The 27,436-nt window shown below is 32.3% G+C and overlaps 1 protein-coding gene across 3 annotated transcripts; it reads left to right on the top strand.

Moving 5' to 3' along the window:
- Positions 1 to 495: 495 nt before the first annotated feature.
- On the top strand, positions 496 to 26,700 carry LOC107442139 (solute carrier organic anion transporter family member 74D). 3 transcript variants are annotated; one of them, XM_087153560.1, is made up of 9 exons: positions 496 to 2,086; positions 7,299 to 7,385; positions 14,666 to 14,854; positions 14,930 to 15,094; positions 18,699 to 18,879; positions 20,274 to 20,418; positions 23,565 to 23,740; positions 25,258 to 25,322; positions 26,126 to 26,700. In XM_087153560.1, exons 1-9 carry the CDS (start codon positions 1,462 to 1,464, stop codon positions 26,476 to 26,478), a joined length of 1,986 nt encoding a protein of 661 aa, XP_087009686.1. In that variant the 5' UTR covers positions 496 to 1,461; the 3' UTR covers positions 26,479 to 26,700. The 3 variants fall into 3 exon arrangements, with proteins under 3 accessions (XP_087009686.1, XP_087009688.1, XP_087009687.1); XM_087153562.1 differs by lacking the exon at positions 25,258 to 25,322 and having other exon boundaries at positions 595 to 2,086; positions 26,126 to 26,390; XM_087153561.1 differs by lacking the exon at positions 14,930 to 15,094 and having other exon boundaries at positions 1,318 to 2,086.
- Positions 26,701 to 27,436: the final 736 nt, after the last annotated feature.

A 27,436-nucleotide genomic window follows, 5' to 3' on the forward strand; every position in this document is an offset into this window, starting at 1 on the left:
GACAATTCTTTGCATATTTGTAATTAGATATACACAAATCGTAATTGAAAAATATATTAAAAAAGAAAACATTTGCAGATTTGTGTTATAAGTTTTTACTATTTCAATCTCTGAATTTCTTATTAAATTGAAATACTTCATTTCTTATCATATTAATCTCAACTATCACATATCAATCGCAAACTTCAAAATTCCTTTTTCTTTTTTGATGAAGATTTTTTTTTTTATCGGTGAAAACTGATGTTCTTAAAGATTTGAAAATATCATTTTTTTTTCACATTTAATCAGTTCTCTCTACTCGGCAAACTTATAAAAAAATAAATAAATAGAAAGTAGGAATGTTGTATAATGATTAAGCGACAAAAATGTCATTCTTCCTCAAGGTCACACAAAATTGTTTTTTTTTTTTTTTTAAATATTATTTTTTTCTTCTTTTTTTTTCTCAAGCAAAATGAAATTGTTCGTAAAAAGGAAGCGGACTCATTGAAATAAGTAGTTTGGCAAATAAAAAGAATGAACATTGTAATATTTGTCTTCATTTTCATTTTTATTTTCATTCACACAAGGCAAACAAGTTTGGGATTTTATTTTTTCAAATAACAGTGGACTTCAGTTAGAAGGGTTGTAGAAAATCGTCTGCTCATCTCGTTGTTCTAATCAAAACGATACAAGGAATAATAAAAGTGAAGTGTTGACTTAAAAGATGAAAGAAAAATCATTTTTATCGAACGAAAATTAATATTAGCTAAGTAGTTCATTTGCTTACAGAGTTGCAAAGAAGAAATTCTGATTGTTTCTCTCCAAACAGAACAAAGAAAAATAATAAAATAAAATGCACTCCATTTAACTCGATTCATAATCTGCACATCATTTAACTCTTTATTATACCCTACTTAATGCTCTTTAGAGCATTCTGATGTCTGCTAATATAACTGAAACATGTAGAACCGATTTTGTTAGTAGAAGCTAAGCAACATTTCTGATATGCTGCATGTTACTGAAACTAATTAATATCTGATGATTTATTAATGGTATTATCTGATGAAAGAGAAGAAGATTTGTTGTGAGGAAGTGATTCCATGAGCAGCATTTCATTATTAATTTGCTGCATGTTCCTTGAAGCTAACTTCAATCTGCCGAGGAGTTGAAACAGATAATCTGATGAATTAAAATTAAAACTTTTGATTGTTTGAAAAAAGAATTTAGAGGCAAAAGACTGATTTGTTCATGATGGTGGAATGTATCCATGTTAAACATATCTGCAAAGCCAATTTATATTTCTGAGTAGACACTGAGCAACGTTCTATTCATAATTTGCCGCATGCTCTTGAAGTCAATTTAAATCTGCCGATGAGTTGAAATAGATTATCTGATTGAAACTAGTTTTTTTTTATTAAAATAGAATTTGCTAACGAAAGATTATTTGCTGGACGTGACGTGTGAAGTCTGATCTCTACAAATATGTCCTCAGATCGGAAATCCTCGACAGGACTTGATTGGCAGGAGGCAAAAGGCGATGAGGATACTGCCTGCGGAATCGGTCATTTTCACCCGGCATGGCTCCAAAGGTTTAGTTCTCCGAAATCGTTTCTCATCAGCAATGGTCTTTTGGGTCTCTTGAATGGAGCTACCTTCGCTCACTTCATCGGTTGCATATCCACTTTAGAGAAACGTTACGCCTTCGAAACAAAGATATCAGGTCTTATTTTGATGTCCGAAGAGTGGATTCCATTTTTCATAGCTTTCTTATTGGGGTACTTTGGAAGTCGGACCCACAGACCGAGATTCATAGCCGCAGCCATGTGCGTATCCACTCTCAGCAGTTTTGTTTTCGCGAGTCCTTACTTTTTGTACGGAGCCATAAGGGACTCATCCGTTTTGAAGGAATATGCCAATCAGACCGATTTTCAGCTGTGCGGAAAAATTGAAACGTACGAAACATGCAACAAAAATCCCAGAATCTTTGCTATCTCGCTCATATTCTTTGGAATTATGTTGAAAGGATTGGGAAATATAGCATTTTATTCGGTTGGAACTCCTTATTTGGATGATAATATTAACAAGAAAAATTCCGCACTCTACTTAGGTAAGTTCCTTTTTTCTCAATCAAAGTTTTTTTAATTGTTTTTATTGAATGGTTAATGAACCGTAGGAAACTAAGCTCATATAGCAGTTGAAATTCTTTGTAAAAGACTTCCGGGTTTCTAGTTCCAATTTATGGGTTGTTCTAAACTTTTTTTTTAAAAAAAAAAAAACTCGTTATATATATTGAACTATGTGACTTGCGCTATTTACCGTTCAATCTGTAAATCCCTTTCATTTTTGCTGGAAATAGAAAGAAAAAAAAACGTAAATAAACTTTCAAAACAAGGTAATCCTTGCATTTAATATATGTCATGGTATTATTTTCTTTAAATAGATTTATGACTAGACATAACGTAGATTTATGACACTAGACTTACGAAGTGAAAATTGAAGTACAATTTTAATAACACAACTTCCTAGAATATTAAGACTGTTCTCTTATCGTCCCGTAAACGTAACATAAGTGGAAGAATGCACCGGAAACATTCGAGATTCTAAAACCGGTTTAAGAATTTTGTTTTTGTTTAAACTTAGTGAACCACCTATAAGAATATTCAATTTTTGATCCACCCCTTTCACGCATATTGATTCATTTGGTGCATAGCATCACTCACGTTCAAATATGTAGGTTCTGTTGCAGTGCAATTATCCTCCAAATCCTCCAATAACTGAAAGTCTTCACGTAGTTTTCATAAGAGTGTCTAATTACGCAACTGAAAGAAAGGATTTGACTTGCACACTTAACCTTGCTTAAGAAAGGAGTTAAAACAAGAAAGCGAGAGAGAAAATATATTTTAAAGCCTACATAAATAAAGATGAAAGCCGGGTAGCCTGGTTGGCAGGTACTGGATCACGTTCCTTAGAACGGGAGTTCGAATTCAGCGCCCGAAGACTCCCCGCTTAGTAAATGGTGGCGGGTGCACTCTAAATCTGTAGGGTCACAGAGTCCACCATGTTTCCATAACAAATTTTACCTCTGAGGGTACTGAATTGGAGATGGATCGTTCTCTGGTTCAGATCAAAATTACAATCTGTGGATGAATGAATGGGTCCGCCCTATAAACTTGTGTGACGTATGGGTGTAGCAAAAGTTGAATTCTTGGCCACAGATGGCGCCACTGGACGACAAGATCAATCGCAACCCTTGCCTTAATGGCCTACGACAACAATAACGATGAAAAGGTGGTTCGCGAATCCCAATAGCAACATCAAATAAGGAATCGTCTGCTTTCCTTTTAAAAAGGAACTTATTTTAAGATAAATTTTAAATAAAATCAAAATAATGTGTGGAAATTTAACTGATACTATACCAACTCGATTCTTATAAGTTGCTCGCAATATCGTATTCTCTTATTTTTTGTGTGCAAAACTGTTGTATTTTTAAAAAGCATATATTTTCATCATTTTTATTTAGTTTTCCTAAATATGCCAAAGATGCCCGGTGACTGAGTGGCAGCGCTTCGAGCACTCGTGCAAAAGGTCCTGGGTTCGATCCTCAGATCGGGCAAGGTTGACTCAGCCTTTCATCAATTCAATGGGTCGATAAATGAGTACCAAGCATGCTTGAAAGCTAAACACTGGTGGTTTCGCGTTCGGCTGACCACCTGACCGGAACATCTGCTCCTGCACCCCGGAGCCCAAAGCGAAGAAAACTGAGTTGGGCACAAAGTAGGCCTTGGACCTCTATGGGCTGTCGCGCCACTCAGTTTAGTTTAAATATTCCAATAATTACCGATATATTGTGTTCTATAATAATTGAAACTCGAATAATAATTGTGTTCTATTAAAATTTGAAACATAGAAAATTGTCCGCAATAACTTCCTTCTCAAAAACTTTATTTCGTTTCACTGATGCCATACGAACTCCCTTTGTAAAGTAAAAGAAGCTTAACGAAAGAAAAGTATAGTGTAATGATAGAACTGAATATGCTCCAGAAATCACTCTATAACGGGATTGCGTGAAGAGAATTAATACTATCAGTGTAGAGCGCGCATTAGATGTTCATTTAATCATTGAAGAGTTATTTATCAAATTATAATTTTTAGTTGAATGCAAGAAAATATTATGTTCCTGTTTCATTCCTTTTTTTTATGAAATTGTCGACTCATAAGTTGGGTTACAGATTTTGACAAATCTTCTAGATTATGTAGATACGTTGTCGTTTAGGATTTACAAATGTGATAGATCTCTATGCGATTTTGACAGCAGAGGGCGCTGTTATCTTTCCTGTAATTAACTGTACCCGGTCTACTTTTTCGCCATTTAACTATCCTGTATTCACTTTTTGTCGATGTGTTGTAATGTTTATAGTTTGAGTTAACATTTTTTATTTACAGTTGAGTTAAAATACTCATGTTTATATGAGTGTTTTAAAAAATATTAATTACAAGTGAAAAATAAAGATCATGCTAGACATAAGCTATGAAACAAATATCAACTTGCAACCAGTTTACTTCAATTTTAAAAATTCGCTAGATGAAGCAAGAAATGAGAGAACTGCTGATCTGAGGCTATATAAACACAACTAAATTACAAAATGAAACACAACAAACAAGAAATAAAAATTGAATCAAATCAAGGCTGCCAATTGAAGAGATTTCATTCAAAATTAGGCAATTTTGTCTCTTCTTTAACAAATAAAATCTAATTTAGTCTTTAATAGTTATTAGAATCCAATGGTAGAAAAGCTATCTCATGACTCGTAAAAAAACTAAGTTCAGATTCTTATTTAATTTTATGTTTCGATAAAAACAAAATAAAAATTTGAAAATATCGGAAAGTGGTATAAGCAGTAGTGACTTCCTAATTGGAATAATTCTTGATGTGCTTTGGTCGTTTGTTTAGGTTTACTTTTTTGTTGAAATCACCCTCTCTTTATTGACTCCAATCAAATGTGTGTAAAAGAAAGAAAAAAAGAAACATAACATAAACGAATACGCTTGAAATAATGATCATATATTGGGACTCCAAATTAACATTGAAGGTATTTTGACTATTTGTAAACCTAAAAGTCTCATACATATATAATTAAATTTTAAAGAATAGATTTAGCTGCAATAGGGGAATGACGTTAAAAGCATGGTGGTTAAATGAAAAATGTGGAAAATAGGCAGGGAACTTATATTAGGGTGGTGTAAATTCTTATTTAACGGAATAAAATTCTTAATTTGACCAAATCATAAATAAGCAATGGTAATTATTTTTAATTATAATAAAGAAACATCAAGCGTAACTTTAAAGAAGTAGAAAACTGCCAACTTTCCCTATTTCATCAGGAAAATTTTATTTCTATATAGTAAAATTTTTACTTTGATATATATATATATATATATATATATATATATATATATATATATATATATATATATATATATATATATATATATATATATATATATATATATATATATATATATATATATATATATATATATATATATATATATATATACAGGGGTCTGTTTAGAAGAAATTTGGGTCCGTTAACGGACCCTTCACAAATTTGTTTATCTTCATTATTATTTTGTTAATCGAATAAACCTTTTCCAGGGCAGATAACAAGAAAGATGGATGTAAACGAATTAAGTTTTGTCTTCAGCAGACGATTCTTCCATTATTCGTCCGAAATGAATATTCTGCGTTCAGCAGTATAGGCTAAATATCAAATATTTGTATGTTGCATCTCTAATTTAGAAGCAGCAATTGTTGTTTATTTTTAAAAATTTAAATTTTTTTATTATAATTTTACAGTGCAGAGCATAATCTTGTATATCTTTACAATTTAAAAACTCCTTGAAAAAGTTTTTTTTTGCAATAACGGACCCTATTTTCACAAATTCATAAAAGCGGACCCTGGTTGAAAGAATGTGAGTAATTTTTTCACAATTTCACGAAAAACGGACCTTTCACAAACTGTCTGGACAGACCCCTGATATATATATATATATATATATATATATATATATATATATATATATATATATATATATATATATATATATATATATATATATATATATATATATATATATATATATATATATATATATATATATATATATATATATATATATATATATATATTGAATGGACGCAAAGAAAAATTTCAAGATAGCGAGTTTTCGAGATAACGAGTTCAATAAATTCTTAAATAATATTCTAAAACGTAGAGTCATGGAACATCAGAATAAGTGCTAATAAAGATATTTGTATAATGGGTGACAATAAGTCTAAATGCAACAATGATAATTTTATTTTTAAAAGTAACACTGAAATAAGTATGCATTCAATAGAAAAGAATTTATTGACAATAAACTTATATTAGTAGAGTTTACTAAAAAAACTCTACCAAGGTGGCCTGCCCGCATCATTTTCGAAATAGTTCATCAATCAATTTTTCTATCTGAAAAGTAACTGCCTAGTCATCGTTTTCCATGTTCTCGGAGCATTTTATGATGTTGATGAAATTTAAGATACTTTTGCCTACATTTATACAATTATTTTTTCAATTTTCATTTCGCTATCACTGAGAAACAAAATTCTTAAAAAAGGTAAAGTGTTGGCAGTTCAGATATAAGTATGATCTGTCTCATATAATATCAACAAACAAGCATATTTTTGGATGTCTAATCTATAAATTCAAGTACACAAACAACTGAAGAAATAGATTTGCTATAACCAAAGGGAATTAACATCTTTGAATAAAAATCAATAGATTTAACCATTTCTTTTATTCGTTTTTCGAAAAACGAGCAATTTAATATTTATTTCTACAAACATGACCTCATATTGAATATACTCTTTTTTAAATCTCTTAAAATACATTTATTTGTTGAATTTCGCAAAGGCAGGAAAGCAGTAATTCTTGTAGAATAAAGTGCATAGAATAAGGATGTATTGCATTTGCCTTAATGAAAAAAAAATTTGTTCTGTGTTGATATATTGTTAATGCATACCAATATATTACTTATTTAACAGTTTCATGTTTAATAATTTAATTAATAAGTAAAATAATGAAAGAAACCTTCGGTAAATAAGTTCAAAAAAATTTTATTTGTTGCTAAAATGCATTTTTTACTACCTCGCAAACCGAATAATTTCGTGATTTCTCGTTAATTACAAAATCGAAATAGAATATTCCCCTCTAAAAATTAGCCTATTAAAGACGCCTTCATTGAATCCACGCATTTTTTTAAGTTGATTTTTTTTCCAGCAATTTCAATGACCATTCAGTTACTGGGGCCAGCACTAGGATTTTTGCTTTCCTCTTTTTGCCTACAATTTTACGAGGATCCTTTCTGTAAGTAAAAAAATGCTTTTCTTTTGTAAAATAATTTCAGTAATAAGTAATTATCCTTAAAAACAAAATTAAAAAAAGTTTTAAAAATGCATGTAATCTTCAAATTGTTAAAGTTTGTGTTGGTTGTAAACGTAAATGTTTCTAATTACAATCAACACTAAAACAAGTATCTCATAGAACAAACTCTTTTACTATCACAAAAGTACACAACGAATATATACATGTTGCCAACAAAAGAATAATGTAAGAAATAATAAAATAAATAATATAATAAATAATCACCGCATCTGCGTTCACGCATTTGCGTCTAGTAATCACTGCATCTGCGTTCACGCACTTGCGTCTGGAACATCCTCCCCACCCTCATCAACCTCAAGAGGAATGATCAGTTGAACAGGTCGGGATATTTCCTTGATGCTGCAGGTTGTGAAGGTATGGTTGTAAGTCTTTTACCGGAAAGAAAATGGGATGGTGTTAATGATTCTTCAGGATCATCATTTCCTTGTTCATAAACTAACGGTCGACTATTTAATGCGGCTTCAACACCAACTAATGCTGTAGAAAGACCTTCTTCATCTAACAAGGTTCGACCTAGGGATTTTCGCAAACATCTTTTTGTTAGTCCGATCAAACGTTCCCACCATCCTCCCCACCAAGCTGCTCGTGCAACAATAAATTTCCACTTAATTCCCGTCTGGGCATAATATTGCTGAACTTTTGACGATGTCAAGTTGTCCCATAAAATGGATAGCTCTTTATTAGCGGCATGGAAGGTAGTGGCGTTGTCAGTGTATATTGTATGAGGAATTCCTCTTCTGCCTACAAATCTTTTTAAGGCCATGAGAAATTTGTCAGTAGTGAGGTCAGAGACTAGTTCGATATGTACGGCACGAGTAGTTGAGCAAGTGAAAAGTGCGATATAGGCTGTATTTAAAGGTTTCAAGTTACGAACATATAGCGGGCCAGCGAAATCTATGCCAATAGTAGTAAATGGAAGGCAAGGTGTAATTCTGTCCCTTGGTAAAGGAGCTTCGATTTGTTGACTTCTAGATGCCTGTGAGAGTTTACAAGGTAGACATTTATAGAGCACTCGTTTAATGGCTTCACGTCCTCGTATTATCCAGAAGTTGGAACGAATTTCTGAAAGTACTATTTGAACACCTAAATGATGAAGCTTTACATGTGTGTAGTATATGAAAAGATGTACAAAAGGATGAGATCCATCAAGAAGCAAAGGGTGTTTTTGCTCATTTTTGAGCGATGCAAACTGTAATCTACCTCCTAATCGTATGAGATTTTCTTGAAGAAATGGGTTGAAATAGCTAATTTTTGAAGATTTTGGCAAAGGGGAATTATTTTGTAAAGCGTTAAGCTCTGCCGAAAAGCATTGCTTTTGCACTGTAAGAATCCAATAGTTTTTTGCGGTGTTAAGCTCATCACATGTGAGGTCAATAGAAATGTGTTGCTTGGATCGACAGTTATACAAGAAATGAAATATCCATGCTGTAACTCTAAGAAGTTTCATATATGAACTGAAGCGCGATATATCAATAAGAGGTTGGTAAGAAGTTATCAATAAAGATTGAGAAGCTGGTTTACGTAGTTCAGCATGAATATCTGGATTAGCGTAACTCAGTTGTTTTGAAGGCCAAAACTCTGATGATTGTGTTAGCCAGATTGGTCCTAGCCACCAAAGATCCAAGGATACAAGCTCTGTGGGTGCAACACCACGAGACAAGTGGTCGGCAGGATTTTCATTGCCAGGGCAATGCCGCCATTGTGTTGGATTTGTGTAGATGAGAATTTCGTTCGTTCGGTTACAGACAAAAGTTTTCCACCGATTTGGATCACCTTGTATCCAATTTAAGGCAACTGTTTAGTCACTCCAAAGTGTCGCTGTGTTCCTATCCAGTTTAGTTTCTGTACAAAAATAATGGAGTAATCGAGCACCCAATAATGCGGCTAACAGCTCTAAGCGGGGAAGTGTTATTCTTTTCAGAGGAGAAAGTCTATTACGACTGCAAGCCATTCGAACATGAAATTTAGTATCTTCTTTGAATCGTACATATAACACTGTTCCGTAAGCACGTTCCGAAGCATCGCAGAATACGTGAATGGTAACATCAGCAGAAGATATTCCAATCCATCTGGGGATTCGAATGTTGTTTAAATGTGGTAAGTCTATAATCCATTTTGACCACCTTGATGCGATAGATGGGGGTAAAAGTTCGTCCCATTCAATACCGCATAGCCATGTATCTTGAAAGAGAATTTTTCCTATTACAGTAGATGGTGAGAAAATTCCCAGGGATCAAAAATCTTTGAGATTGTTTTCAGAAGTAAGCGTTTAGTGACCGGTTCCTTAAATAAATCGTGGTCATTCTCCTTAATATTTTGATGAAACGAATCTTCTTCTGTATCCCAATGAACACCTAAGACTTGAGTCTTACTTTTAAACTTTATTTTTTCTTTCTTCCATTCGTTTTTCAAAACTTGTGAGTTGGTACTCCATTTCGCTAAGGGAAGGCTTATAAGACTCGTGAGTTCTCGCATTTCGTGAAATAGGGTCTTCGCTTCGATTTCTGAATCAACTCCCACAACGAAATCATCCATGAAAATATTGCCTTTTAGATGTTTAGCTGCTGTGGGATAAATGTTGGAGTACATGCAGGATAATTCGTCAAGTGTAGCTGATAGAAGGAATGGGCTGCTGGTTAATCCAAAGGGCAAACGTGTAAATTGATAGACCACAATTTCATTCTCTAGCTGCAAATGTTCATCATCATTTTTCCTAGTTTTGAACCATAGAAACTTAGTAGCACATCTGTCTTTTTCCCACAAGGTTAATTGTAAAAAGGCCTGACTTCCATCACTAATAATTGCTTGTTTGTGAAGACGAAATCGTAATAAGGTGGATAAAATTTCTGGAAGTAAGTTGGGACCTTGTTCTAGAGCATCGTTTAATGATGGATGGCCTGGTGTGTGAGAAGAAGCGTCAAACACTATTCGTCCCTTAATTTCTGCGTTTTTCTCTTTAATGACTAGATGATGGGGTATGTAATAGCTTTTTTCTTCCTTATCATGATTTTCCGGTGCTATTTCAACTTGCCTTTCGTCTATGTAATCTTCCATGAGTGTAACATACATTTCCTTTAAGCTAGGATCTGTTTGGAGCTTCTTGCACAATGTATTGAAGCGTTTTGATGCTACGTGATAGTTATTTGAAGAAAGAGTAACGTCTTTTTTCCAAGGTAATCCAACAACACGACGATTTTCTAGGACTTCATAAGAGCTTCGAAAGTCTTCCAATATTTCAGAATTGCGAATGGACATTTCTTTGTCTTGCATGGCTTTAATACCTAAAGTATCTAAGTCCCAGAATTTCCTAACTTGATCATCCAAAATATATGGTGATGTGATGCTGATATTATGAACTGACGATAAAGAAGCGACAGATGGATGAGATCTGGATCCAGACAAAATCCAGCCAAAGATTGATGGAATGAGCACAATTGTTTCCGAAAGTCTGAAAGGAATCTCAGAATTCACCACCGTCCAGTAAAAATCTGCACCAATCAAAACTTCTATAGGCATCTCTTGAATGGTGTCATTCGGATCAGCAAGTTTAAATTTTTTCTTATGAGCCGTAGAAGCAATCTCTAATGGAACTGATGGATGAACTGCATATCTATTAGGACTTTCAAATGCATGTAGATAAATTTCTGACTGATTCCAAATACTTGATAGTTTAAATCTTACTTTGCGTCTCGATTGAGCCTGATTTGATGATGATTCGAATGCATGAATTTCAAGTGAATCAGAGCTAATAACATCTAATTTTAGGTAGTCTACAAGATGTGAATGAATGAAACTGGTTTGACTTCCACAATCTAAAATGCATCTTGTAAGCTTAGTAATGCCAGTTGGGCCAGTTATATATACTCGAGCAGTCTGTAAGTGAGTAAAATTAGTTGTACGAGTATCTATGTTATTTGTAGAAATAGATTGGCTAGGTTGATTTAAACTGTTGTTTCTACAAATAGAGACATGGTGCTTCTTTTTGCATCTTATGCAGAACGCTTTATCTTTGCGAAGGCAATTTTTTATGCTATGGCCACGATTAGTACACAGGAAGCATCTACCAGAGGTTTTTAATTTTTGGATTCGAGTATCAATATCAATTATATTCGTACAATCTTGCGGCCAGTGACCGCTAATGTCACAGAAGGCGCAAAATGGAGATGGTTTTTTAGTCTGGTTAATCTTTTTAGAATTCACATGCAAGGCTGCTGTAGATGTCTTAAATGTGTAATCAAAGTTTTGCTCACCTCGAATTTTTAGTGTTGTGAGAGCACCTTCTACTTCTTCAGATAAGTATTGCACTAGTTTATTCATATCACCTTCAGATATTTTCTCTCTTTTTGCGTAAATGATCCATCGGCGACAAATATCATCCGGAAAGGCACGTAAAATTTTTGGAGCCAAAACGCGCCCGTAAGCGTTGATATCCTCTCCTAAAGCCGTTAAAGCGTTTAGTCTTTTGTTGCATTCTATAAATACTTCATTCAATGCAATAGGAGTGGTATTACGTATTGGCGAAATATTTTCCAAAAAGTCTAAATGGGCTTGAATTATTCTGTTTTTGTCGCCATATCGGTTTTGAAGAAGAGCTTTTGTAGTTTCATATGTGCTGGCACTAACACTGATTCCGTCAACTAACCGTCTTGGTTCATCTTCTAAATATCCTCGCAAAAACACATGTTTATCAATTAATGATAGACTATTATTATCGTCAATAGAAGATTTAAATTGTTCCCAGAAACACTGCCATTGTTCAATATCACCTCGAAAAGTATCCAGTTTAATAGTAGGAAGTTTCACTGTGTGAGATTGAGAAACGGGTAATTGCATAACGGGTACTTGTGTAACAGGTATTTGAGAAACGGTTACTTCTGGCGATTGTAAAGTATTATATTCAAAATTAGTTCTACTACCAAATTTTTTTGCTTTAAAGATAGCGAGCTCGGCATTATCCACGTATTCTTCACATTGAATAATATCATTGTCATAATCACTATCTGTTAATAAACTATGTATGTCATTATCCAATTTCTTCATTTCTAACAAGCAATCGGAAAGCCGATGACTAATATATTCGACATTTTCATTTAAAGTGTCAGAGGTTGCAGAAAGATCAGAATTTAATTGCGTAATAAATCGAGTAACATTACCTCGCACTGTTCTTCTTTTTCTTTGCAAAAGTGCCAGACTATCGCCAAGTTCTTTATCGTTTGGTTTCTCCATCATTGAGCAATACTGATGTTTGACGTTTCGCTAGTTTTTAAAAGAGTGACTGCGTAAATTATTCATCTGATTCGTATTTAATTTTAAACCGAGTTGTTTCGGCACCAAAATGTGTTGGTTGTAAACGTAAATGTTTCTAATTACAATCAACACTAAAACAAGTATCTCATAGAACAAACTCTTTTACTATCACAAAAGTACACAAAGAATATATACATGTTGCCAACAAAAGAATAATGTAAGAAATAATATAATAAATAATCACCGCATCTGCGTTCACGCATTTGCGTCTAGTAATCACTGCATCTGCGTTCACGCACTTGCGTCTGGAACAAAGTTTATTGTTTTTAAAAAAAACTTTTTTTTCTTTTAAATTGTTGCGCATAAATAAATCCCGCCGGCAATGAGTTTCCTGCAAGAACAAGGCAGACTCTTGATGGATCGAAGAAACCACACAGAGGGGGGACATCTTAGAATTGAAGTTTGACTGATCCTTCAATTTTAGCTACCTTTCAACTTCCTTCCTTTATCCTCACAGATCTGGGAACGCATTCTCGCATTTTTACCGTGAGAGGCCCAGTAGATAAAATTTATATTAGATTTCAGAATTTCGAAACTTCTTTTTTCTTGAATTTTTTTACTCGACTATAAAAATTTTTCTTTCGTGACAGAATGTGAAAAATTTCAGTGTAGGGAATACCGAACAATGTCCTACACATTCCTGCCAGTTTGTTATCCCAGTTTATCTTGCTATTATTAACCATAAGCACGCCTTTTGGTAAACGGTTTGTTAAATGCACATTACCTGGTAACACTTCCTCTATATTCCTTACACCCGGTATTTTCTGCACTGTTTCCTTATCTGAGAGAAAAAATTGAAAAACTATTAACACAAGGAAGCAACTTCGAATGAAAGAAATAGTCTGAAACATCAATTCTCCACGCGATGTCATTTATTCGATCCATCAGAGCCTTCCTTGTAAAGAGCTAATATGCTGGATCTGTTTCTATGTGGAAGCTATATCCTTTTTAAACAAAATATTTTTATTCTTTCTATTATTTCAAATTTTCATTACTATTGCGCGGCGTAAGTAAGAGTGGAATTTAGTAATCGATAATTAGACGACTTTCTGACTGCTTAAATCATGCAAATCTTCTGCGCCTGATGGCCAATGCAAGTTCAATCTGCGAGCAGAATTTGTCGCCCTATTTTTGTCGAAAGGCAGATTCTTTACCTTGTTGCGGATCTTATCGTTATAGTATGGATGCATAAAATTAAATCTCAATTGAAGTTTCGGTCATTTTGCAAACAGTTAGTATACCCCAAATCTCCACAACTACTCTCTCTGTCAAAAAAAAAAGAAAAGAAAGAGAGAAAACAAAACAGATTTCAATCGTTTTTTGACCACCATAAACATAATTTTATCAACGAAGACATTTTATCATCAATCGAGCACTTAAGTATTTTTCAACTACATCAAATGCTCAAAATTTAACTGGAGCTGTGTGCTGATTGATAAAATATGGGTGCATGTGTTTCTTCTAAATGATACTAACAAAATGTGTTGCCATTTTATATTCAATTGAAATTTCACTTAATTTCCGAAAAAAACAAATTGACACAAAACAAAAAGAAGGAAGTAAAAATGCTTAAAAGTTACGTTTTTTAATATTTTTATCGAGTCGATTCAAGAAGAATAAATAAAAAAGAAATATCCATTAGACTAAAAAAAGATGCTAAAAATACGTATCCTGTTGACTAAAAAAGAAATGCTAAAACAGAAAAGCTTATCTAGTATATTGGTGCTAAAAAATATAGAGCATAGCTTTAAGAAAGACTTGGGAGGGAATTTTCTATGGTGACAGAAGTGGATTACGAAAGTGGTGCTTTTGACTTAGTACGAAAAAAAAATGAAAATATTTTTTCCGTTTTTTATTTTATTCGAGAACGCATTTTAATTTTTTTACGTTTGTAGATGATCCTGGATATGGACCAGAAGATCCACGATGGATCGGAGCCTGGTGGCTTGGATTTGTCATCATAGGCATTTGTATGTTTTTTGTCATGTTGCCAGTGTGGCTCTACCCGAGACGATTTCCCGGTGGAAAAGAACCAGAATCTCACAGGAAAAAATCATTCAAATCCATGACCGACTACTTAAAAGGTAAGAAATAATTTTTTTGTAATGAAAGTTGTTTATAAAAAAAAGAATCTAAAATGGATTTAACGATAATTTTAGACATGAAAAACATTTTGTTCCGCTTCTACAAGAACCCATTGTTAATGTGCAACCAACTTGGAGCCATCATGAGAATTAATGGAATCGAAGGCTACTACATACTGATGCCCAAATATCTGGAAATGCAGTTCAAACAGACAGCTTCTATGGCCAATCTTCTATCAGGTAAAAAAATGCACTGATTCATCAATGAGATGCCCGAAAGTGACGTAGTGTGGGTATCTCCATCCTGATTGGTTGTTGAACATAGGAATTTTTTTACGTTAGCAACTGTTCTTTCCATTCAATTTCATGCAAGCCAAGCTCGTCAAGCATCAATTCTCTAAAATGATACATTCTTACACAATCTGTATTCTTACACAAAGATTCTTTCACTATTTATTGACACAGGAATTTAACACAAAGACAGGCACGAAGCCTTGTGGAACATAAACAAACTAATTATGCATCGAAGTTGCCAGGTACACAAAACAAAAATATATCACGGTTACAATAAAATACATAAACAAATAATAAATCTAAGCTAAGTAAAAGATGTAGACCAGAATGAATTATATTTCAACTAATTCTATGTGCGATACGGTTCTGCATTTAATTAACTTATGGTTCATTAACATTCTAACTTATGTAAAAAAACTTAGCTCAACTTTAATTTGCCATTTTGCTGACAAAGATTAGCTGGCGCTGTCGTGATATGTGTGGGTATGGGAGGTCTTTTTCTTGAAGTGCAAGTACCTAATGAGTTGCGTTATGCACAATCCATTTTGAAACTTAGTTTGTTTGCTTATTTTATTGCGATAAAACATCCTTTGTTAGACGCCTGGAAAATGTAACGTTTCAAAACTGTTAAGATTTTCTGTCAGTCCGTATCGAAATCTTATTCTTTGACTTGAAAATTTTTATTGACTTTATTTGGGGATTGAAGGTTGGTAAACCTGTGAATGACAAAATGTCAATACAGATGTTAGATATTGATGGAAGAGTGTTTTGAAACGTAGAGACTGGATTGACACCTCGAACATTTGAAATCAGTGGTTGGAAGAGCTACATTATTTTTATAGTTTAATTCAACTACTACAAGTTTATTACAAATGTAGCTAGCTATAACAACTACATTTTTTTAAATGTAGCAACTGCGAACTACTTTGGAATTGTAGTAACTCATTCACAACTTGAATGGGAAGAACTTTGCTGGAAAACTTACACCCGTTTTTAAAATGGTTTTGAATAAGAAATTGATTTACATTAAATATAAGGGTATAGTTAAGAATTATTTATTTATATTTACACGATCCAGTTTGTTATTTCAAAAAATGTTTTTTTTTTCGAATTTGTTTCTTTAACTTTCAACTCACTTTTCATTCCTTTTCAGGCAGCGAATATTTATTTAACGAAAGTCGAAATTATCACATACTCGAATTGTTTAATTTCTTAATTGTTTGATGCTCTTTTATTTCCTCTAAGAAATTAAGTAGATTGAAAATACCTTTGAAATAACATCAATGTTTCATGGGTGTGCATGTGAAAGTGTGATCGAAGTGATTAATTATCAATTGCTTGTAATGGCACGTTTATATATTAGTTATACGTGATTTTAACTGAATCATTTCTATTAACTCTCAGCTTTAGTGATAGGATCATTTTCATTGCATCCATTGACGGACCCATCAAATTCGACAATTAGTTGCATTTGAGCAGCGTTTCTATTCCTTACTAACGTTTTTTTTTTCTTTCGTATCGCACTACTCACTACACTGCTTTTTAAAAAAGTAGCACTCTACACTACAAGCTGCGAAAAAAAAAGGAGCGACTACAGTAGTTTCGCTACTTGTAGTGCGCTGTTTGAAGTATGACCAGAAATTTGGTGAGTGTATTTTAAAAACTGATAGCATTATAAAGCAGCTGAAAGTGCTGAAACATTCACAGAAGTTCTAATGCAGCACTTACACACAATTTTGCTTTATATAACGGGATAGTTGGGTTAAATATTTTTGAAAAAGCATTTCAAAGAAGTTTAATTTTATAATTAAGGTTGATTATTTTTAAATGTTTTGTAGGGATCATTTTGCCAACTCATTCATCATTACGTGGAAAAATATTATTGAGGTTTGGTGTGGAATTAAAGCAGAAATTTATGGAAGTAAATAATTATTTATTCGAGTGTTTGTTTCTCGATGAAGGTAAACAAATGTAATCAAGTGGTAGTAAATTTGGATTAATAATAAAATTATATATTTTATTTATTTTCGCTAATCCAAAGCTTCACGGTAATGAAACAATATGTTTTAAACACTATATGAATTAATTTTGAAAAATGGCGTGAAGGGTGAGACCTCCTGTTCTGAGGAGTAATATTAGAATTGTTGTCACCAAGAAAAGTAAATGAATCCATGTATAGTATATAAACTGATTGCACACGCATTCAAATGTGTTGAAGGAAAAGAAAATCTGAGAATAAATAATAGCGTGTTTATAGTAAAAAAACATTTAACAAATATTTTATGTCAATGTGTTAGGGCTGATGTTGAAAGAATCTCTAAGAAAATATTTTACACTCATTTCAAGGTTGTGGAATATTGATAATAATAATGACTTTTATTAATTGAGAAAAAAATTATATGAAATAATAATATAGTTTTTTAATTCCAAGATACGCATTTACTCTGGTCCTTTCGATCTATTTTCAGTCCTCCCAGAAATTCACAGAAATTCTAATGCCTCAGCCAGTTGAATGTTGCTCAAATTTCAGTCACTTTCGATCACATTTGCTACCAATGAGATAACTAAAAGACTCATTAAATCTTGTCTATCCAATTTTTTTAGTCATACTTTTTTTTCATTTACTTTCATATTGTTTTATTCATATTGTATTATTCACTCTCATACTGCAAATGTCAGTCCAAATATCGACAATTTTATTTATTTTACTTTTAAATATTTCTGTCTGAGAATCTTTAGTGAATACACATTGTTGTTGTGATTCGTTGACTTAAGCTTTTTTAAGTAAAAAATGTTTAAATGAATTGTAGTCATTATAACACATTTGGGATAACGGGTGTTGTTCTAGGTTATCCGTAAGCTTTTCGACTAGATTAACTGTCTCGACCAGAATCAACTTCACCATAATCACACATAAAGAATTGAAATAGTCATAAAAATCAGACCAACCTAAGTATTCATAACAGAAAGCGCTCTACTTGGAGTTGCTTAGCGGACTAGGTTCTTCCTTTTATTTTCACCGACTCGCATTTTTAATGCTCTAACATAATATTAATTCAAAGTATTTTAATGCTCCTTTTATGTGTAAGTTATTCATAATGACTGTCGTGGCGGCGATTTTAATACCATCAATACAATTACTGAAGGAAGGAATAGAATATCTTAAGAAACGTTTATTGGCTGAGATTGAAAACCCATCCAGCCTATTGGATGGCAGGAGGCCCATTTTTCAACCCATGACTTGAAATGTAATGGCGTTTATAAAAGTTTATATAAAAAAGATCATTGGACCCATAAGTAACCAGTGATAATGCGATTATGATTTTCTCTCTTTTGTAATAAATCTTTCGTAATTAATCTAATAAGCATATTTGTATACTCTTTAGATTTTCGAATATGATTTGCTAGAGTATCTTTCTAAAGATTTTTTTAAAGCTAATTACAATATAATTTAAGAAATGCGGTTGAACCTACTCATTAGTATGAATATTTCATTTGTGTGCAGGTTAGTACTAAACAAGCATTTTATATTAAATTTCGAATATTTTAGGTCCAGTTGTAATTGTTCTAATGATGGTGGGTATCATGAGTGGAGGATATGGAATAAGCAAGTTCAGACCAAGAGCCCGAAAACTGACTGGAGGAATTGTGGTCACTCAAATACTGACGATCGCGAGCTTTATCACTTGCATGCTTATTATGTGCCCATCAACAGAGATGTCGGGAGAAGTGTAAGAAGGTTTTTGAGATATAAGAGGGCAACTCTATTTATGCTAAATATTCACTACTTATGCAAATATCTTGGCAAGTGTCATTTAATTCATAATAATTTTACACATTGAATATTAGGACATCAGATTATCTTGAACAATAAATTTATGGTAAAAACTATCAATGTTGCGCACATTACCTGATTTGGATAATCCTGTATTTCAAGTGTCAGAAAATGCAATTTTGCAGCATAAATATTTTATAAAAGTACAAGAAAGTAAATAAATACTTTCGAAGTTATTTTAATGATTTTTACATAAATTTAAAGTTCTTTACTTTTCTGTAAAAGTGATAGAGCGTTTTCGCCCAGACATGCATCAAAATATTAAATTGTTCTTCTAAAAATATCTTTCTCGCAGTAAAACTTAACTTATTTTTTGTTTTTGCTATTTGTCAAGGGTATTATCGAATCTTTAATTTTTTTAACTCTTTTTTTTTATTTTTAGACATCTACTATTTTTCTTAAAGCGTGACATTGACTCAGTTATCGTTTTGACTAAATGTTGCGTGCTTTAAAATTGGTATTTTGAACTGCAGTTTACCGAAGATGAAAACTGAAATTGTAATATTTTAAACTTAACTTTTAATAAAATCTAAATAAATATAGTTGTAACAGTTGTTTTACGTTCACAATTACAGACTTCATTCGATATAGAGAAATAAAGAAAGAGGAAGAAAAAAAAGCGAGAGATCCGTTCAGTTCATGTCAGGTCATTCGGATTCGGAAAAGTAGATTACAGGCTCGAATTCAGCGGCTCCACCTCAACATCAAAATTAGCCCTTTGGTTAAAAAATATTTTAACGTATTTTTAAAAAAAAGCCTTTTGCAATAAATTATGTTAATTTCTGTCACAAGACCGAATTATAAATTTACTTTAAAATTACATTCTTACATTCTAAATTAACTTTAAGCGCAATTGCTGTCAGAGCTTGGAGTTTTGACCAGTATTATATTCTCCCACCTTTTAAAAACTCACCATTACAGTTTTATGCTATATTCCAAGCAGCGGATTAACCTAGATTTAAATTGGGGATTACCAATCCTAGCTGATTAAAGTTCGAAGTTAGTTTGTTTATCTTGATAATACAGTATATTATTTTCGTAAGAGCTAAATACCTTCTTCCAAGTGTAGAGGCTATGAATCTCGTGCGATATTAGGATAACCAGTGCTGAAGGTTCTTAAAATTGCGAGCCATTTCTTGGAATACACTAAACTGACTTTATTTTTAAAGTGAAAAGCCACTGCACTGTATTCACTACAATGATGTTTGTTTTAACAGTTTTTTTTTAAAGTCACATGCTTTTTTATACTTTCACAATCGGACAAACAGAGCACATAAATTTTTTTTTCAGGTTTAGTTTAGAAAATGATTGTAATCATGAGTGTTATTGCACCACCAAGACATATACTCCGATTTGTGCACCTGATTCTAAATCGGAGTACTTTTCTCCCTGCTATGCTGGATGCACCGAGTTCAAAAATGAAGACGGCAAACAGGTATACCTAACGATGTTTTTGTTCGGTTCCTTAAATAGTAAAAACAGTCAGCAACATAAAGCATATACAGGGTGTCTCAGGATTGCTTTAAAGGGGTAAACTGTAAGGGGAGGACATCTCAATGATTCGCAACCCATGGTCTTAAATGTCATGGAAAAGTAGTATGACAGGTACAAGAAACAAAGAGACACAAGACTGAGATCATTTGAAATATTTATTTGTCAAAGATATTACATGTGCTGTGGTAGATGATATGTGAAAGTGTCACAAAAGATATTCACTATTGCTTAGCAATGCATGCCTTACACCGCCGAGCCATGGATTGGCGCTGAAATACACCTGGATTTAGTTGGATATACGCAGCAACACAGACAATTCTTGCAACCCGATTTATTTTGGAATCTGTAGGTGTTGCGTACACACCGCTTTTCAGTGCGCCTGAAATAAATAAACCGATGTTGCTTAAATCAGGAGAGCGTGGTAGCCAGGGAAGCAGTCAATGACTCCCAATTCATCGGTGACCAAACACCTGATTCAAATGTTCACGAATACATCTGCCATAATGGGTAAGTGCCCCATTATGTTGAAACAGCGTTTGACATGGTTTGACATATTTGTGGACAGGGTCAAGCAAGTTTGGCAGCAGCTTTTGCAAAAAAAAAAAAAAAATTCACTAGAAAGTGATAATGGGCATCACGGGGTCTTACGTCATGGGGATTCTTGCCACCTTATCAATGCACATTGCGGTGATTGAACACACCATCTCGCGTGAAGTACACCTCATCCGGATATAAACTTAAGGATGGAAAATGTGCGTCTTGGCGACATGGGTCGAGATGCCTAAGTGCAAAACGCACACGCGCAGGATGATTTGTGTGGAGCAGTGACAGTACTTTTTGTAGATAGTAAAGTCGTAAGTTTGTCCCAATAATCCTTGGACGCTCTGTATGAAACTTATGTGACTGTAGTTCAGGAGACGGAAGCTCATAATTTCGCAGTATGACTCAAAACACATAAATATAGTAGCGCATGTAAATTTAAACATATTAAAAAGAAAAAAAGCATTAATCGAAATAAAAGTTCAGCGGGTCTATTTCTAGATTTCAAAGATCAAAATGAATCATTAAAATGAAGTCTTTCGAAAAGCACTTCTATTTTGACACTAATTCTTATGTTTCAGGAGTTGGTGAAAGGTACTAAAAACCAGATACTGTTCAAGTATACAAAAAATTAGAAAAAAAAAATACTGTCTTAAAATATCTTGAATAAGAACTTTTATTGGTATTGTCTGTTAAGGTTATAGGGGTTTCGAGAATTAGAATTTTTTTCAACTAGCATTGCTTTTCGAAACCTGTAATTTAATTTATATCACATTAATAATCCGTTATTTATTTAATATTTCCTTTATTTTTATAAAATTATTCGAGTAAAATGCTTGTGAGGGAAGAAAATTTAAATGAATGTTTTTTCTAATAATAATATAATAAATGAATTATTAAAATGATATTCAATTATGAAAAATTTCTTTATAATTTTATGTCCAATAAAATACCCAAATACGACAAAGAAGCAGAATGTTTCTATGTAACCATTTTCAATAAATTTTTCTTCCTCTTTCGTTTTTATGTTAATGTAAATCGCTTTTCATTCATTTTCAGTTTATTCAGAATCAAATTAAGAACTCGACTCGATGGCCACTTCAGACCTGTGAATTCAACTGTCTGACAAAGAAACCACTTTCAAGACTAATATTAAAAAAAAAAAAAACGATTTAATGAAAAATGTCCCGCATTCACTGAATATTTTCTAAATGATTCATAAAATTTAGATCATTACATATTTTTAAAATAATTAATTATCTTTCGTTAATTAATGTATTAACAATTGCTGATGAAATTTATTCATTAAATCTCGGTGTTTCTCTAAAAGAAGCTCGATCATTTATGGTTTCAGTGTCGAAAAAAATTGAAAACCGCTACCTCAGTCTATTTTAGCTGTAGCTTTTGAAGCGATTTCTTTGCATTCATAACTCTATACGATTTAATGAGTTTTAAAAATCTAAATTCCAACAATGAAATTTACTACCACTATTATAAATTTATAGGATCAGTAGAAATCGTCTAAAAACAGCTGTTCACTTCTAAAGTCTTTGCTTTTTTTTAAAAAATAAATAATGACTGATTGATTTAAATGTTATTTAGGAAATGGGCGATATCACATTACGAATTTATTTGCATTAATGAGTTATTTCTTTCAAAAAAGAACAATAAAGAAGTTTGAAAAACGGAATCAAATCGTCCATTTATTAAATAGTACTGTGCATTTTATTAACTGCGCCTTTTGACCGGAAAAAAGCTTACCGAAGACACGTTTCTTGATTAGGTTAGTGATTCTCATGATCTGAAATCAAAGTTCTGGTGTTCTAAGGTAGTTTGAGTGACGATCTTTAAAATTATTCAGATTGGAGTTCCAAAAGCAAAATACTTCGGATTCGCTTACTTGGTGAAGTTTTTCTCAAACTGAGTTGAAATGATTTTAATTATTTCTAGCTACATTTCATTCACTTTTGTTTTAAACAGACAAAGTATATGCTAAACTACACTAAAAATGCTTAAATTGTTGATGAACTATCTTTAAATGCCAAAATTGCAACTTTTAAGTTTGTAGTAAGAAATAAATGATTAGCAAAACAAAACGTTTTATCAAAATATGAACTATTTTGATGGGACCGAATAAGTTTTGATAAAAAATGCCAATGAAAGCAATTTTTTATTTCACATGGTTATTTTACATTATTTTTCCATATAATCGATACTTTGAATAGTTGAAAATATTTTCTACAGTATACCTATAATTTTGAGATTCCGCAAATGTCTTGTCGATCACTGCTTGTAAGTTTAAGGGAAGCCAATCACAGACTCGTATGTCTCAACTCGCTAATTACGCTAGATATAGGAACTCTAGCTGGAATTAAAACTATTTATAGATTGTCTGATAACGTTTGTATTCTTTAAGCAAAATGTAGCAAGAAATCAGTTTTCATTAAAATTAGCGCGAAGAAGCATTTAAAAAAGTACTTAAAACAGCACATTCGGTATGAACATTTGCTATTGGAAGGTAAAACTGTTTTATTTTTCTGTTATCAGGTGTACACGAACTGTAGTTGTGTACAGGATGAAGCTGGAAAATTCCGTCATGGAAATGCTGAAAATGGTTTCTGCGGATTCCATTGTCAGGGACTTCTTGCATACGTCATAATACTTTCTGCCGGAAAATTCATGTTCTCATCACTGGGGGTCGCCAATCCACTCATCACACTCAGGTAAATCATACGATGACTCTAAAATGTTTCGTAATGTTTAAAGCATTTATAGAGATTGTTTTTTTTGGGTTTATTTTCGAAACTTTCGAAAACGAGAGTTATAAAACTGATCAACTATTAAAATTGTTTGTTTTATACAGTAATGTTTAAAGTGTTGGTAATATTTTTTTTTCGGTATCTTTACAAAATTTTTGCAAGCCAGAGGAATAAAAATCCAGAGTAGTCATTAAAAAATTCGTGTTTTCCATAGTAATGTTCAGAGCATTTGCAGTACTTTTTTTATTATTTCTCAGAACTTTGGCAGACGTGAAAAAAAGTTCCCCTTTACACATTTGCTACTTTCCAGCGTTTGTTTATTTACTATCTCCTTTATAGTTTCTGATCCAAACAAGACAGACACATCTTGATAGATATAGATTCGTTACAATGAACAAAAAAAAAAAAAATTACCCTGAATCACTTTTGACATGAGGATCGGATTTTCACAAACTAAGAGCCAATATTAATGGTGGAAAGGGCGATCACAAATTTAGCTACTGAATTATTAATTTAGCTACTAAATTGGACACGAAATCTCTGGAAAAAAAACAATACTTTTTCTTCGAGGAATTTGAATTTTAACAAACAAAATGCGTCAGGGGGGGGGGGGTTGAGACGACATCTGAAAAATAGGGTGCCAATAGGCTATTCGTCGAAAGTTTTGTTATCTTTTCGTGCATTTTGCTATATTTTGGGAATTTTTTTAAGGAATTGAAAAATGCTTGAACACAATTGCAAAAATCAATTTTCTTTTCATAATTCGATATAAAAAATAATTATGAATTTATGTTCTTAATTTATAATTTTATTTAATAATGATCGGAAAACTTCTGAGTTGTTAGCAATACATATTTTGAAATTAAAACAATAATACATTTCTACAATAATACTAAATTTGAATAGAATACGTAAAGTAGCTAATGAGTTATATATATCTGTGTTTCTAAACTTTCGTTTCTCCAGAGCGGTTTTCAATCAAATCAAGAATTTTGTCATTTATCTTTGCATTCTTTAATTAGATGCAAAAATTAGTACTGCTTACAATTCAAATATTTTTTTAACAATAAAAAAATATGTATCAAATATTTTTTAATAATTATTTATTATTTATAGCATGTAATTATTTTTCTTTGAATGAAGACATTTTATAATTGTTTACAAAGGAATTTTCGATTCGCTTAAAAACTTCCTGGCATATGGCAAAATAAGTAAAAAGTAAAATTAACAATCGGAAACATAAACTTTGGACTGAATTATTGGGACCAGAAATCCATTGAAAAATAAAAAGGTATGTTAATTCAGAGAAAGTACAATTTATGTCTGATTCAATAACTTAATAGTTAGCACCCATTAATTGGCATGCGTGAGATCAATGGATTGAATGATTGGCACGTTGATTGTGAAAAATCTATCATTTGAGCATAAGTTATTCATAGTGATATCAAATATCAATTAACTCTTGTAATGTATGCATTTAGGTCCGTTGATCCTGATGACAAGGCAATGGTGTTTGGTGCTGTAGGTCCTTTATATTCTTTGTTAGGTAATTATAAGTTTATGCAAATGATTTAACTTACCGAGTGTACAAATCATTATTCTCTTTTCTTATGTCGTACATTCGTGATTGAATTTAATCGAAAATTTGAAATGCAAATTTCATAGTGCAAATGTAAACATATAAAAAGTGAGATGTTACTATAACTATTACTAAAGTTACTATTTAAATACTTTTTTTTAAGTTATATATCGGATTAACAATAATAATTAAGTTTTGTCAATCTAATACTTTAATTTTTTTATCATTATAATACGTAAGATAATAGTGTAAGATATTTGAAAAACTTCATCCCGCTCGAATGAATTTTGTAGAATATTCGAAATTCGACCTTTTGCGTGCTGTCTGTATGCTGCCAAATTTAATCACTTCGGATCGGTATATTTTATTTTATTTTATTTTATAACCGCCGTTGAACAGTCTACCCAATTTTTGGGTTTACAAGCTTTCGATGGAACTAACCCTCCCATGGAGAGGAGCACCACGGTTAGCCTGACGGCGAGGAGACTCTAGCTCATGATACGTCTACAACTGAGGATATTTTACGTCAACACCGTGGTCGGTGCAAGCCGGATGCGGAATTCGTATCGACCAGCCATCACTGGGATTCGAACCCGCTAAACCTCATTGGAAAGCGAATGTTCTATCCCCATCACGGCTCGGTAATGATATGTAATAATAATAATGTGAACTTAATATGTAGCTAAAACATTTTTTTTGTTACAAATTTGGTTTACCCTTTTGTTAACATTTTCTGATACATAATTTAATGATTATTATTTCTCTTCTAGCATTCTTCCCTTATCCACTTATTTACGGCGCCCTCACGGATTCCAGCTGTCTCGTATGGCAAAAAAGTTGTGGAAAGACTGGAAACTGTTGGATCTACGACCTCGATGACTTCCGGTACAAACTTCACGGCACTACGATTGTATTCTTTTGCTTTGCTTGTTTCTTTGATATCTGCGTATGGATTTTTAGTAAGAATCTCAAAAATTTGTACGAGGAGCCTGTCTCCAAAGAACAAAAAGAAATGAACCCTTTGTCCACCCTCCATTTTGATACTGTTCATGATACGCGAAGTGAAACAGAATCGGATTTGGAATATGTTTCAAAAGAAGACTCTTTGAAGAGGGATTCTTAAAATCATTCATGGTTGTTTAGAAACCCTCGAAAGTATTGCAAAGAAAGATACAGATTTTTGTATTGTATTTGCAGAAAACATTTGCCGATTACTCTAAAATATGTCGACGAACCAGTTTCCAATGAACCACAAAGAGGTTCTGGTTCGCTATTGCTCACCAACCACCTTTCCTTTGCTTTTTGATATTACATTTATATGAATAAATATTTATTCAAAAGATCACGAAATGTCAGATCTCGAAAAAGACTTGAATTAGCACAAAATTCGATCCCGATTCTAGTTATGATAAAATTTAAACTTAATCATTTCGTTTGATAAGGGTTCAACTCCTTCCCAATTTTTTTTAAATTCCTCCTTAATTTAAAAAAAAAAAAAAAAAAAAAAAAAAAAAAAAAAAAAAAAAAAAAAACTGGTTAAATGTTTTATGTTAAACAGGTTGCTTAGAAATAGTGAAAAAGTCCTGATAATATTCCATAAATTTTATATTATTTTTTAAATTGTTCATTGTAGAAAATTGTATGCAAAGCTTTTAATAAAAGTGAATATACTGGGGTAGGGCAAAATAATGGAGACACTTCCGTACTCATACATTTTTTTATATTTCTCAAGAAATGATTTGAGAATCATTTTATAACTTTAGAACGGAAAATCTTGTTTTTGAACACCCTATGACGAAAAATGAAGGAATAAATTTGCAACTTTTTAACAATTATTTGAGTTATTTTATGCAATAATTGCACAAAATTTCGTAAGTCTTGCTTTGATATATATAAAGATATGGACATTTAAAAAAAAAAAAAAACTTTGTCTTAAGTTTTTTTGCTATAACTTTAAAAACATTCAATAAAATTAAATAAAGTTTTTAGAGCTATTGAAAAGTAATTACAAAATTGTTGCTTTGAAATTTCAGAAACATTTTTTTAAAACCTGCGGAAGATATGAGTAATTAAAGTAGCTC

Source organism: Parasteatoda tepidariorum, chromosome 10 (assembly GCF_982258835.1).
Source record: "Parasteatoda tepidariorum strain Cologne lab strain chromosome 10, Ptep-v5.0, whole genome shotgun sequence".
Taxonomy (NCBI): domain Eukaryota; kingdom Metazoa; phylum Arthropoda; class Arachnida; order Araneae; family Theridiidae; genus Parasteatoda; species Parasteatoda tepidariorum.

What these genes read in the sequence shown, in the direction of transcription:
- LOC107442139 (XM_087153560.1), top strand. Translation starts at nt 1,462, where the DNA reads ATGTCCTCAGATCGGAAATCCTCGACAGGACTTGATTGGCAGGAGGCA. An exon ending in ATTTTACGAGGATCCTTTCT is followed by an intron (nt 7,386 to 14,665) that starts GTAAGTAAAAAA and finishes TTACGTTTGTAG; the next exon opens with ATGATCCTGGATATGGACCA. An exon ending in CATGACCGACTACTTAAAAG is followed by an intron (nt 14,855 to 14,929) that starts GTAAGAAATAAT and finishes CGATAATTTTAG; the next exon opens with ACATGAAAAACATTTTGTTC.